The sequence below is a fragment of the Epinephelus moara genome, chromosome 8 (assembly GCF_006386435.1).
Source record: "Epinephelus moara isolate mb chromosome 8, YSFRI_EMoa_1.0, whole genome shotgun sequence".
Classification (NCBI taxonomy): Eukaryota; Metazoa; Chordata; class Actinopteri; order Perciformes; family Serranidae; genus Epinephelus; species Epinephelus moara.
The window spans coordinates 27,797,765-27,811,513 of record NC_065513.1 but is presented as its reverse complement, the minus strand read 5'-3'; the positions used below and the strand labels follow the sequence as shown (position 1 = coordinate 27,811,513).

Below are 13,749 nucleotides of genomic sequence, written 5' to 3'. Positions count from 1 at the left end.
GAGCGCTTTTTACACTACGAGTCACATTTAGCCATTCACACACTGGTGGCCGAGGCTACCATACAAGGTGCCATCCGCTACTCAGTTTTTAACACACTCACACACTGATGGAACAGCCATCAGGAGCAATTTGGGGATCAGTATTTTGCCGCCCCAGCTTTTGAAAATGTTTAAACTACCAATCTATGAAGACAGATTCAGGAACTAACTGCATGGCATATTTGTTTCCTCAAATGTTTTTAGAAGGACAATAAACTGTTTTTGTAATGTAAAATAAATGTTCCAAACGAGCCACCATATTAATATACTTTGAAATCTGGGAGCAGACCCCCCTACCCCCTAAGGCTGGTACAACATGCTGTTGCTTCTCTCCACAAAGTTGAAGAGCAGATATTGCATCAAGTACTCAGTGCATTTAAAGTCCTATAGATAAACTGAGGGAAATGGAAATGCTCAGTTAAAATGTATCATGATGGTTTCTTAATGGTGACATCTTCAAAGTGAATATTTAGGCTTTACTTGAGTTTTCCTCTCTTTTTTAGACTTTTGGGGCTCTTTTATTGACATGATGATGAAATCCTTTGACAAGAAATGCAACGTTAATCAGGGGCAGAAATCCCGGGGGGGACAGGGGGGACATGACTCCCCCTTCAGTAAAGCTGTCCCCCCACTTGAATAATTTGAGACACAATTAATAATTTTTGAACAATGCAGCAGTATTTATTGAAAGCACAATGTAAGCGGTGCTCATTATAATCGCGCAATAATGTGCTATTTAAATCTTAAAAGATTGAGTCCCCCCCTCCCATTCCTAGTACTGGTATATCCCACACTCTTTCCAACAGGCGGGGCTGCTTGGCAGCAGTAGCCGCGTGTGGCTGGAACCGCTGCCCACATCGCGCATCGCATGGTAAGATGTACACTCACACAGACACAGTTTAACTTACACAAGTTACAGCACATCCCATTTACTGTTACAACAAGCCCCAGGCCCAGGCTGATAATATAAACTGTCTGCAACATTTCTCCTGCATTGTTCAAAAGCCTACTCAATTACGAGTGCTGCTAAGCTAAAAGCTAATGATTAAGCTCAGAGTTTAGTGATAGTCAGAGAGGACAGGAGAGAAAGAAGAGGGAGAGGACAGGACAAGAGCAGTCAGTGGCGGAGCGGCTCGTAGCTAATGGGTACCTGTCTGTAGGCTCTCCACCTGTCAGTGAGACAAACATGAAAGACGTGCAGTCTAACTGACGAGGAGCGGTCATTACGCGCGACTATTACGCACGGTTGTGAGGTGCGCAGCGGCAGATCTCACAGCACACTGTTTATAAACCAGTTTACCAGTTTAATTGCAGGAAATGTTTAGTTGTTAAGCCATTTCTCATAAGTATAGACATTCACTCTGCCTGTTGGAGAGATAGAGAGAAGATTAAAGCATCAAATTGCGGTAAAAGATGCTGTATAAAGACAGGCTACAACTTTTTTTCCTTGTCCCCCCCTGGAATTATTCTCTAAAATTTTACTGTTTATTGTCCCCCCCAACTATGAAATGGGATTTTCGCCCCTGACGTTAATAACAGTGATTTCAAGCAGAGGCTCTGGCTTAGGGGTCCACTGAGTCCTTGGGTCCCTGGGCCTGGGCCCAGTAGACCTGTTCGGTCATATATCAACAGTAACACCCATATGAGCACATTGCAGAGTGGCGACACAGAGGGAACGCCATACTGTCCACCACAACAACGAAGAGAGAAACAAACAGAGAGGTAGCGTGTCTTCATTCTCAGCTCAGGGCGCCATTACTCCTCTATATCTTCACATAGTTGTTTGCTGCTATAGTTATGTTCTGAATGTCATACAGCTCATAAAAAGTAGTTATTGTAAATATATCTTAATTGTTTCTGCTCTTTACATATCAGCTGATATATTTAATTTCATAACGACATGATGTCTTTTGTACGACTTAAAGTATCACACTGGGAAGGAATTTCAATTTCAAAGTGAACTTCATGTTCCTCAGACAAACTATTAACAGACTCCAAATCTTGTAATTACAGGTTTATTATGCTATTAGGCACAACTCAGAATAGCTCTGGTATTCAAAACATTGCTTAACACCATTTCATCCTCATTAGTACAGCTCTTACTCCAAAACTGTAAACACGGACCCATGAAAAGAAGCAGTCACTGACACACCACAGGCTGTGGCTTTGTTTTAACAAACTTATGATAAATGATATTTTAATTTGGAACATTAATATTATGTGGGAAACATTTGGTAGATTCATTAAGGAACACATGTATCCATGCTCTGTGGTGTTGGAATAATTTCTCTTAATGAAGGTTGATGCTGCTTGTTTATGAGCTTGAATTCCATTGAGGAGGGTAACAGTTCCCGCTGTTCTTGACTGAACAGGAGGTCTGGGTGAGTAAACAGAGGTCTGGACAGCTTATGAGGTTCTTACCTTTAAATGTGTCACTTTTTCCAGCGGGCCTCCCACAGAGACCCACCTCAGCTTCAGTGGAAGTAAGCAAACCTCAGTCAAAAAGTGCAGACATAAGAATTTATAACAAATATATTTGTTTGTGAGTAAAATGTCTTTTCTGTCTTTACACAATTTATAAAAATGAATTCGATGAGAGACCAGCTCCATCTGTTTCACCGCTCTCTCTGCCTATTTCAGGTTCCTTCTTTCTTTCAAACCCCGTCTTTCTTTGGAGCCACAGCGTTGATATTGTATTATACTGCTTATTTGTTGAGGCCATGTGTATACATTCAGAGCAGCACACGTTTCCTGTTAACATTGGAGGCTGAACTCACTTCCAAAAATTACAGCTTCTCAGGCCAGTTCTGCAGAACAGACCAGTGCCTTGTCTAAATATCGGCCCGCTCCAACATTGTCTATCCCAGATCTCAAAGTAAATGTTGGCCAAACGGAGGAGTGGACTGCTTCACGGGGAGCAAATGAGACTAATAGGACTTAAAAGAGCTTAAATGCCCTCAAATCAAAATCAATATTCATCTGAGATTCAGAGTTTTCATTTGCAGTCACTCACTTTCTGCAAGGAACACTTTACCTCTCATTTCTCCATTTTCACATTTCCTCCCAACTTAGTTTTTTCATGAAACGTGACCGTAAGGTACATGTTACAATATTAAGTATAAAACACACTCTTACACACACACACACACACACACACACACACACCATCTGAGGACCTGTCATATGAAATCCTACAAAGTCCCCTTCCACTCAAAAATGTGTTATTCTTGTGTTTATGCCCTCTAAAATGTCTGACCTTGACTCTACTGACTTGTGTCTGTGCAAAGTTTGTCAGTAGTGAGGTGTTTTCACATTCCTCCACTAATACGAAATGCCAATCACTGTCTTATGTGGTAAACAAATACAGACAAGGGACCAGACCAGTACAGAGAGTGAGAGTTCACTTAGCATAGTAAAAGTTTTAACAGCAAACATGGGAGAGTGTGCAGTTTTTGGACGTAAACTGGACCCTGGAACTTCATTCTACTATCTACCAAAAACTAGATGCTGACTACATTTACCATTCTGATACAATGCTAGTCACCAATTTTGGTGTACTACAGACTCGTCATCTGAGTCTAGGTCTGACTGAGGCTTAAACATGTACGGCTGAATCTCCATTGTTACCTCCAACACTACTACTAATGTGCACTGCTCTTTCACTGGCCAACCATTCTAGCCCAGACCCCTTGGAAGTGCGTTGTGCCAATTTTTGTAATGGGCAAACATGGAATCACATTCCGAGTCCATCACAGGATGCCATCCCAGCCAGCATTTGTATGTGGGTAGTAAATGGGCTGAAAAATGGGCCCTATGTAGGGATGTTCACGGGTTCCATATTGGCTCCAATACCTAAGAGGACCCCAGATAAGATGCCCGTTTCAGACCCATACCCACTTTGTACCCAGGTTGCCCACTTGGGCAAACCCACCCATGTGGATAATTTGCTTGGGGCCAATACGGAACACATGGACAATGCAATATAGGGCCCATTTTTCAGCCCACTAACTACCCACATGGGCCCCACATACAAATGCTGGTTGGGATTGTACAACCCCCCCAAAAATGTTTCCCATCAACTTACATTGGAAGTGTAAAAAGTGTAAATCAAAGGATCCGATTTTTTGAGCATCGCAGCTATTGTGAAATGACTACTTTTACGATCAGAATTTGATCAGTTGGGTCCCATAATATTTGAAAAGTCTAGAACAACTGCAGGACTAAATCATTTTATCATCATTCAAGTTAGTTGAGCGCTACACTGGAAATAGCCGGCTCGGCCAGTGGAAGTCGCTAGGGTGCTTGGTCTATGGGCCCAGTAATGCAGAAGCAGTGCCGATCAACTGGGTAATTTTATACGCACCAATTCAACATCTTAGGCTTCATGCGCCAATGAGCAACTTTCATAAGAATTGACTGTGTCCTGCCTCCAACACTGTATACAGATCTCTTGATACATCCATGGTCTAGCCTTAGTAGCGCAGCACCATCATCTCTTAATGCGGAAAAACCACGTTAAACAAAATATTCTTAATATATTTACACACTTTCAAACCAGTCTGGAGAGGGACTTTAACTCTTGAAATAATGGTTAGAATATAATCCTCACTCACTTTCAGTAAATCCCCATTTCTTTACCACACCAGTATGACTGCGTGTAGTCATGTATTCAAATAAACATTGTTCACTATCTTAAGGACCACAAGACACACAAAATCAACTTCATTTATTTTAAACATATATTCTAACGCGTTTTCCCTGAAGAGTTTATCTATTCTGATTAAGCCCGTCAAACTCAAGCATTTTCTGCATCATGTTAAGATGCCTTTGGTCAGCTTCTCTGCGTTGCTGTTGCTGGTTGAAGAATGGTGGAACTGCCCTCTTGGATCGTCTCTGAGCTGCTCTGATTGTGCATACAAAGCCAGTCGGAAATTGAAAGAGGTAAACAGAGGCCAGGCGGTGCTGCGAGCTGTCAAACAGCTCTGTGTATGATTGAAGACAACCTTGAGCTGGAACATAAACATCCCAGCAGTCTCTCGCCGTGCACTCAGCCCCTACCGCTTCACCGGCAGCCATGATGGACCAGGGGGAGCCAGCAGCTGGGTCAAAAGTGAGGAGGAAGGGATAGTTTTATGACTTGGCAGAAATATTGGAAATGGTACCTGTATGGAGCATCCAGAGGGAGATACTGTGGGGGTGCACTTACAGGGAGATTTTCCCGTGAATATAGATGTGCTGCCTCGCAGATAGAAACAAGTATTTAAAGGATAATTCCAGTTTAATACAAATTATACAAATTTCCATAGTTTTGGCAATTGTTTCCGTTACTTATGTTAACATTAAAGTAATTGCTGACATCTGGAAACATGGCAATATTGCTACAGCATAGTCCATCACGGCGAGAAACGGCAGTCAGATATTCAACAAGTTGGAAGCCAACAACTCAGCCAGATTCTCTAAACCATTTCATTGTGAAGTAAAAACAACAGTTAAAACAGTGTGTGAGCACGACTGAGTTTCAGTCAGAAGAGACGAACTGAAAGGAAGGCTTAAAGAGTAATAAATGAATTTATGTGACAAAGTGTGCACAACAGGAAAAATTAAGGAGGCATGTGAGAAGTCATTGGCAATAACACCTAATCATGATGTAATCAGTTTAAAGGGGTAGTCATGCTGTAAGCGCTGCAGGAACATGCAGTCTAGACACTGGTGGTGGTAAAGGAGCGAAGATTAGCCTTGATGACGATGTGGATGGATGGACGTGGAGCGAGACTTCTGATTCGCTCATGAGTCCTGCATGTAGTGTGGGTGGGTTGCATTGATCTGACCCCATATGGACATAGCTACCATTACGTCACCCATTGGTTTGTGGAGTCCTGTTCTGAAACCTTGAGTTCAACATTTCCACTGTCGCCAGTTTGTTTTTTGAAGCCAGAAGTGACCACATTTGAACAAGATGGTGGAGCTGGGTTGGATCTGACTCACAGACTGTAGCAATGCCTCGCAGACAGCCTGTCACTCAAGTGGCACCACCCTTAAAGATGCTTAACTTTAAACCTTGATAAAATGTAAACAGGTGAGTTATATAAAAGAAAATTAGCAATAGAGCCCAAAACCATTTTTGTACCAAGCTGAAAAGCTGTTTATTTCTGCTGTAAAGTTGGGCATGTTAACATAGGTGTCTATGTGGATTGACTGCCATCTGGAGCGAGCCAGCCTCAAGTGGCCAGTAGAGAAACTGCAGTTTTTGGCATGCACATTGGCTGGATTTTTCAGCCCCAGAAACAGAGGAAAGAAATTTCAAAATAAGACATCATCTTCATCCAGCATATTTCTCTTAGTGAAACTGAGGTCAATATAACATCAATAAATGACATTTTTACCATTTTCTCATACTGATTAAACTCATCTCCTGAGAAACAGCCTTCCTCTTGTCTCAGCCCGTTCCTAATTTAATGAAGCTTCATATATTTAGATTTTTCCTTTCTCCACTTACAGCACAGTCAGCTGACTAAGAGCTTTCACACTGTAAGACTTCAACAAACGTCTGCATGCCTCCGATCAATGAAGAACCCGGAAACAGAGACTTTTTTTTTTTGCGTGTGTGACTTTGGTGAGTCCAAACTAATCTTTTAAAACACTAAAGTCACACAGTAACACAAACAAACTAACTGATCGAGGCAGAGGTAGATCAGCAGCTCCTGTGTCCTGCAGGGTATAATTACTGTTATTGTCAGTAGAGTCTGGCTTTGAAGAGAGCATGAATAAGTTTCACTTTCCATTCAGTTCACTGTCGGAAAGGCCTGTCTGAAGTACTGAGCATACAACTGGATCAATGAGACTTGGATTATACTCCATGTGTTTCATGAGAATTTATAAATAGATGTTTTCATATAGTTTTGCTGTTGTTAAACACGGCCGCCTATGACCTCAATTCATCAAGAAATTCCTCCGTTTCTGGATTCTGAGGCATGTGAGAAAAACAAAGTTTTCTTCACAAATTCAACATAACAGTGTGAGTGACTGATACACAAATGATCAATTAGGGGTCTAAGTATTGCGTTAAAACAGTTTCTTCATTCATCAGTCACTTTAGTTTCCGACAAGTGTTAACCTCCCCAGAAGAAATTTTTGCTGCTCACAATAGTCTTTTGGAAGGAGATATACTTAATTAATCCCAGAGGGAAAATTAAATTTTTTCACTCTGTTGTCATATACACACAGGCCTGAAATACACACGCAAGCATGCACTTATAGGGCCTATACATGGATTAAATTAAGAGATGTCAGAGTGAAGGGACTGCCTTGGACAGGTAGGAATTGGGGGGTTCAATGCCTTGCTCAAGGGCACATTGGCAGTGCCAAGGAGGCAAAATGGCACTTCTCCAGCTACCAGCCTACATTCCACCCTTCGGATCCCGACCCAAGTCCCTATAGACTGAGCTACCTACTGCTGCCTTTTCTTGTCTCATCAGAAATAAATCAGCGTCTTATTCGGAGATTACTGAAATTGTCATCTGTTTCTCCTGAACCCCCTCCTTAGGAGAAATAAGGAACAAAAGAATAAATCAGCAGAAGTTCTTTTGCTGTGCTAATAGGCTTCTCAAAAGGGTTTTTTTTTTACTCTGAGAGGAGATATGATACACACAGTTGAGACTTAAATTTTCTTTTGGATCTTACTGTTATCTAAAGAGCTGATTATTTCAGATGAAAAGATTACTGCAGCGCGCAAGAAAAAAGAGCATTATAAGATCTTATGTACAGTAGGTCAAATTTGAACCAGAAAGTTCCTATTTATGAATGTCTAGAGAGGATAGATTGGGTTATAATTTTGCCTTTGCCTTTGTTTTCTCTTTCAAACAGGTTTGGCTAACCTTGATTTTTTTTTTATAAAACCTCTATGATTGTCTGAAAACTCCTATTTCTTGTGCTGTTTGACTTCTTTTTAATACTGTTGCCATGTTTCCAGGTCTAACCATTTAACACTCAGGCATGTCCAAAGTCTGGCTCGTGGGCAGATTTTAAATGGCCCACAGCTTGTCTCTCAAAATATACTATATAATAAACACAGTACCGGTTAATCAGGCAAGATCACTTTGCATTTTTTCCGTTCATCTTACGATGGCAGGACTATCATACAGTTGTAGATATGCACCAAGTAGGAACTATGCAGGCAGAACTAATTTGTTTTCATAAACAAACGGTACAAACGGAAACTAACTGTTACCTCGCAGCAGACATTTCCTGCTAGGTATGACCACAGCAAAGAACCTTAAAGTTGAGAGCAAGGACTGCTGCTCTCAGAAAAATGGAAAGTTAATATCTTTTCACTGGAAGGTGAAACAGTTGTGTTTGTCTCATTTGTATGTGATCTTTTTAAACAACCCATACAATGCCAGAAGCAGCTGGCCCCCAGGTATTTTCACATTATCTAACCTGGCCCCCATTCAGAGAAGTCTGGACACCCCTGACTTACTAGATTAATACAAAGTTGTAATCACCAGTGGACATGCTGGGAAAAACTAACAAGTTGTGATAAATCAGCTATCCTTTGATGATAAATAAAATGTGACAAAGACACACCTACACTAGGAAAACAAGGTAGTGCAATGCATATTTCTTACAGTCAGTACTGTGTGCAGCTAAAGTCACATGTGCTCTATAGGCAGTCTGCTATCTCTCAAATCTCTCAATGAATGGAGCACGATCTTTCAAGCACCAAGAGCCCCTCGCTGCAAGGCATTCATATTGTTTTTCTCTTCTCTTTTTTTTGGAATGAAGGAGAGACAGAAAGAGAGAGACAGAGAAAGAGAGGACATTCTTACTTAATTGGGATCTTGAGTGCATTTGTTTCCAATAAAGAGGTGTGCTTTGTTTGCACTCTCTCTTTCTGCTGTTCTGCTGCTTCAGAGTGGCTTCACATACAGTATGAGTGGATCACCCTGCACCACTCCTCCATCTCACCCTGTGATGGCTGGCAAACACAGCTGCCTCGTCATTTCAATTCATAACTGCTCAACTAAGACGCTTGCTGGTTTTGGAAACTTTTTTGCAAAGCTTTTTTAATAATGCATGGTTTGATACTGTTGCTGTTCACTGTGGCAACAGACAATAGTCTTTGAGTCATTATGTAGCTGTTAGAATAAATTATCAAAATGAGAAATGGAAGTTAAAGGCTGATACTTTCTCAAGCTAATGCCTATGAGATTGATTAGAAATCTCCATGTACTGACAATGAACCTTTGACTTTGGCTTTGACTTGAGGATATTAGTGTTTTGGCACATGTCTGCTTAAAACTGTAATCCACCTGCAAATCATAAACAAGCACATGCACTAAACAAGGTTTTGATGCTTTTCCCTTTGGCCCATGAAGGGCCCTGCCAAGGGTCAAAGACAGTGATTGGTTGATTAAGTTGTCGCTGGATTGACGCCCAAATCCTCCAGCTCCAAAATGAATACTTCATCTCCTATAAACAGCAGCAAGAAAAAGTTTTTCAAGGCTGTTACCTCTGGCACTGTGTGGGTTTTGCACCTGCAATCACAACCCAAAGTGATGTCACAGGGTCCTGAAGTACACCTGTGCATGACTGCAGCAAGGTGAGAAATGAAATTACTGAAAGTCAGCAATTTAAGATTTTCAGAGGGGCTAAATATACAATGTGATTTCATCCGTACTCATCATAGCCTGACAGTTGACAAAACTACTTAGGTTTCAGAAAAGATGATGGTAGATGTTAGTCATGTCAGTTGACGCATGTGACAAACAACTCACAAGAGACTAAGGAGTGACTAACTAATGATGTAACAAAAAAATGTTAACTTTTAGTTTCACAGTAGACACTGGCAACAAGTCTATTGCGGCCCCTACGTTATTGCTATGGCATTGGGTGTAGCCATAATCATAACTTCCAGAGGATGAAATTTCATATTTTTGATGACGTTCAGACCTTTTCTTTGGTGCCACCATCAGACCAAATTGTCCACATATTGCACCATGTCTTTACATGAGCAGGTTTTTATGAAACTTACAGAGCACTTTGAAGATTACCAATAAACCGTTGACCTTTCCTGTAGCACCATCTGCAAGAAAATACTAACATTTAAACGCCACTATTCTTAAAGTGGTGGCACGGTGGTAGAGTAGTTAGCATTGTTGCCTCACAGCGACAGGGTTCCCGGTTCAAATCCAAGGTGGGGGGCTTGAACCCCAGGTGGGGGAGCCCTTCTGTGTGGAGTGTGCATGTTCTCCCCGTCAGCATGGGGTTTTTTTTCTGAGTTCTCCAGCTTCCTCAAGGGTCAGCAGTGGGTCAAAGTCCTGTGCTTGTTTGACCCATCCATCCACCCTAGGTGGAGTTTTGCACTCTTTATACAACATCTGTTGCACTCTATGTCTAATAATGCTGCAGATGGGTTTACATTAGAGTTGGTTAAAGGCTGGGTGTGACTCATATAGACACTAAAGGGTGCATTGCACATCTGTATCTGACACTGAGAGCAACTACTTCCCAGCTGCTTAAGTTTCTTACTTGGACCAAAGGTTCAAACAACACCCTGAAGATTTTGTGATTTTAAGAGCTTTAACAATATCCATCTTTTCATTCATTCATTTTCTGTGAGCACTTAGCCTGTTGGGGGTCATGGGGGGGCTGGATCCTATCCCAGCTGAGAGGCGGGGTACACCCTGGACAGGTCGCCAGACTATCACAGGGCTGACACATAGAGACAGACAACCATTCACACTCACATTCGCACCTACGGACAATTTAGAGTCACCAATTAACCTGCATGTCTTTGGACTGTGGGAGGAAGCTGGAAATTAACCTGCATGTCTTTGGACTGTGGGAGGAAGCTGGAGTACCTGTAGAAAACCCACGCTGATACAGGGAGAACATGCAGACTCCACATAGAAGGGCTCCACCGCCCAGGGTTCAATCCCCCCACCCAAGATTCGAACAGAAACCCTCTTGCTGTGAGGCAACAATGCTAACCACTGAACAAGTTTAAATGCTTGTATTTTCTTAAAGGTGGTGCTACAGGAAACGTCATAGAGTCATTAAATCAAACTGTTTATTGGTCTCTGCAAGTTTCATAAAAATCTGTTCATTTTAAGACATAATGCAAAATGTGGACAATTTGTTCGGATGGTGGCACCAGAGAAAAGGTCTGAACGTCACCAGAAATATTTAAATTCATCCCCTGGATATTATGAACACAGCGACACCCATTGCCATGGCAATAACATAGAGGGCTGAATAGACTCGTTGCCCTTGTTCCTCACAAAAGAAACCCAAACTATTGCCTGCAATCACAAAATTAAAAGAAGCTGATTTGGAATACAGTTCTCCCTATTTGGTATAATTCCTAAAGTGAACAATTAGTCCATCTGATCCATATTAGCACATGATGGTAAATGAAAAAAAAAGGAAATATGCTCATGTTTGGTCATGGGTGTTTTGGCATCTTATGTGCATATGTATTTCATTAGTTCACACAGATGCTTGCAATATAATCTCCCAGAGCATTTTTACTGGCATATCTTTACAGCCTCTACACTACAGTATTCGACAGGGAGGACCATTTTCCACAATGACCTACGGCACTTTGATGGAGTCCTGTAGCGTTACCATCATGACAACAACTTCAACATAGAGATATGCTGTTCCACTGAGACAGGTCTGGTTCTATTCAGGGGCATTAGGGGGCATTGTAGACTAACTTTGTCCCCCTTTAGATGCTCTTTCCTTATCAGACACCACTCTAGGGATATCTGATGCCAGAGAAATGATGTTGCTGTTGCAGCAACAGTCGGTGTGATGGTCTCCATCACTCCTAGCCTTCCTTTTGAGAGGTTTGTTGATGGGACTGCCTTGTTTAGATAAAAACCTTGTTGTCTATAGGCATCCTCTGAGTTTTTCTGAAAGAAAAACACATTTTATACAGGGTGGGGTCAGTCTAATTAGAGAAATATGGTTCAATCTTTCAATTTAGGCTGCTGACTAAATAAAATGGTACAAAAAATGCTAAGAAAACGGCATTCCCATGATAAGTGAGCAAATCATGATTGCGTTTTCATGTCAATAGCAGTCAGCTTTCATAAGCTATGACCTAAAATTTAATCTGTGAATTGGATATGTGATCAGATGTGCATGTATGTGCGTATGTGTGCATGCTTTATGATGTTTGTAAGGTACATGTGTGTGCACATACCTCCATATAGTAGCCTATTAACACCTATTAACACATGCTTGCACGCCTTCAAAAGCATGCACGTGTTTATATATATTACATGTGTGTGTCTAAATGTACGCATGCACACGTTTGTACACAAATGTATTTATGTGTGCACCTGCATGCTCAGGTGTGGGTTTCATAGCAAACATATCACAGCATAACTCTGCACTCTTTCTCCCTGAGTGCGTGCGCGTGTGTCAATGACTGACTGAGAAGACGCTGCTGTGCATGGGTTGGTACTGTTTACAATGTTGGGCTAATCACGTGACAATCAAAGGGTCCTGCCTATGGAGCGAACGGGACCACCCACGTGGCCAAAAAGGAACAGCCATGTAATTGTGAGTGAACTTTTTTTCCCGACGCAGAGCAGGATGACTGCGACCAAGGCGGATTACGATGCGTCTCTTTTTTATCCTCACCACAATAAAATCAGCTCATTGTATCTTCATCATAACTGACACGTTTGGGACTCCACGGGGGGCGGATATCACGGATTTGTTCTGAGAGCTCTCCCCACCTGGACTAAAGATGGTAAGTGCGCGGCTGGCAGCCAGACGAGCCGCTGAGCTGCTGAGCTCGGCTGGCTCAGGTGTGAAGTGTGGGCTGCTGATAGACTGATACTCTGGTCCATCAAGCGGCTACACTGCTAAATTACCACCCAATTCCTCTGTGTTTTTTATTCCTCCTTTATTGTCCACATTCATTCAGAGTTAACAGTTTGGTCTGAGTTAAATGCGGTGATATTTAAAAGTGTGTCGTGGCTGAAATGTCTCAAAGTTCTTTGACTTTAAGCTGTTTTTCTCCGTTGTTTCTCATGGAGGTTTTAATGTTAAAGATAAGTGACATTTAGGGAAGGGTTAAACGTTGTTGTCTATTTCTTTAACCTGGCAAGTCTTTAAATCCATGTTTGACCGCGTACTTTGTCCACAATTCGCTTAAGTTTTCATCTGGAACAGTGAGCACTCGGTTAAAGTCTGGAGCACGACAGTTACTAGGAAAAGCATAGCTATTTGTTAAACTGTGCTCAAGGAGAAACTATCAGACCCTTTAATTGTCCAGTAGAGACAGTTAATGGACAAGATATTGATAAAATACACAATGCAGGCATTAGGCCTGGGTGCCTTGATTTCAGATGGACAGTGAATGCGTTATGCGCAAAAGTGATAACCTCCGGTATATTTGGCATATGAGGTTACTTATGTTAAATTAGATCTACATAAACGCCCTATTGTGGTAGTTTAGCAGTGGATAAGAGATTCCTAACCGTAGACTTTATAAATAAAGTGGATAATAAAATTGATATAGATGATAAATAAGGATTCCCATGCGTAAAAGCGCGTAAATCACATTTTTAACATGCTGTGGTTAAAAAAAAGCTCTATATTCTACTAATTAATTTGTGTTTAAGAGTTGGGTCATAGGATAATTGTTTTGAATGCTGTGTTGAATGTTTTGTTTTTAGATTGAGATGCAGTTGG

General features: G+C 41.5%; 1 protein-coding gene across 1 annotated transcript in view; it reads left to right on the top strand.

Moving 5' to 3' along the window:
• Window positions 1-12,643: 12,643 nt before the first annotated feature.
• Window positions 12,644-13,749, top strand: part of ptch1 (patched 1) — a 60,749-nt gene continuing 59,643 nt past the window's right edge. Inside the window, exon 1 of the mRNA XM_050051270.1 lies at window positions 12,644-12,802. Coding sequence (XP_049907227.1) covers window positions 12,800-12,802 — 3 coding nt within the window. The 5' untranslated portion in view covers window positions 12,644-12,799. The remainder of the gene's footprint in view (window positions 12,803-13,749) is intronic.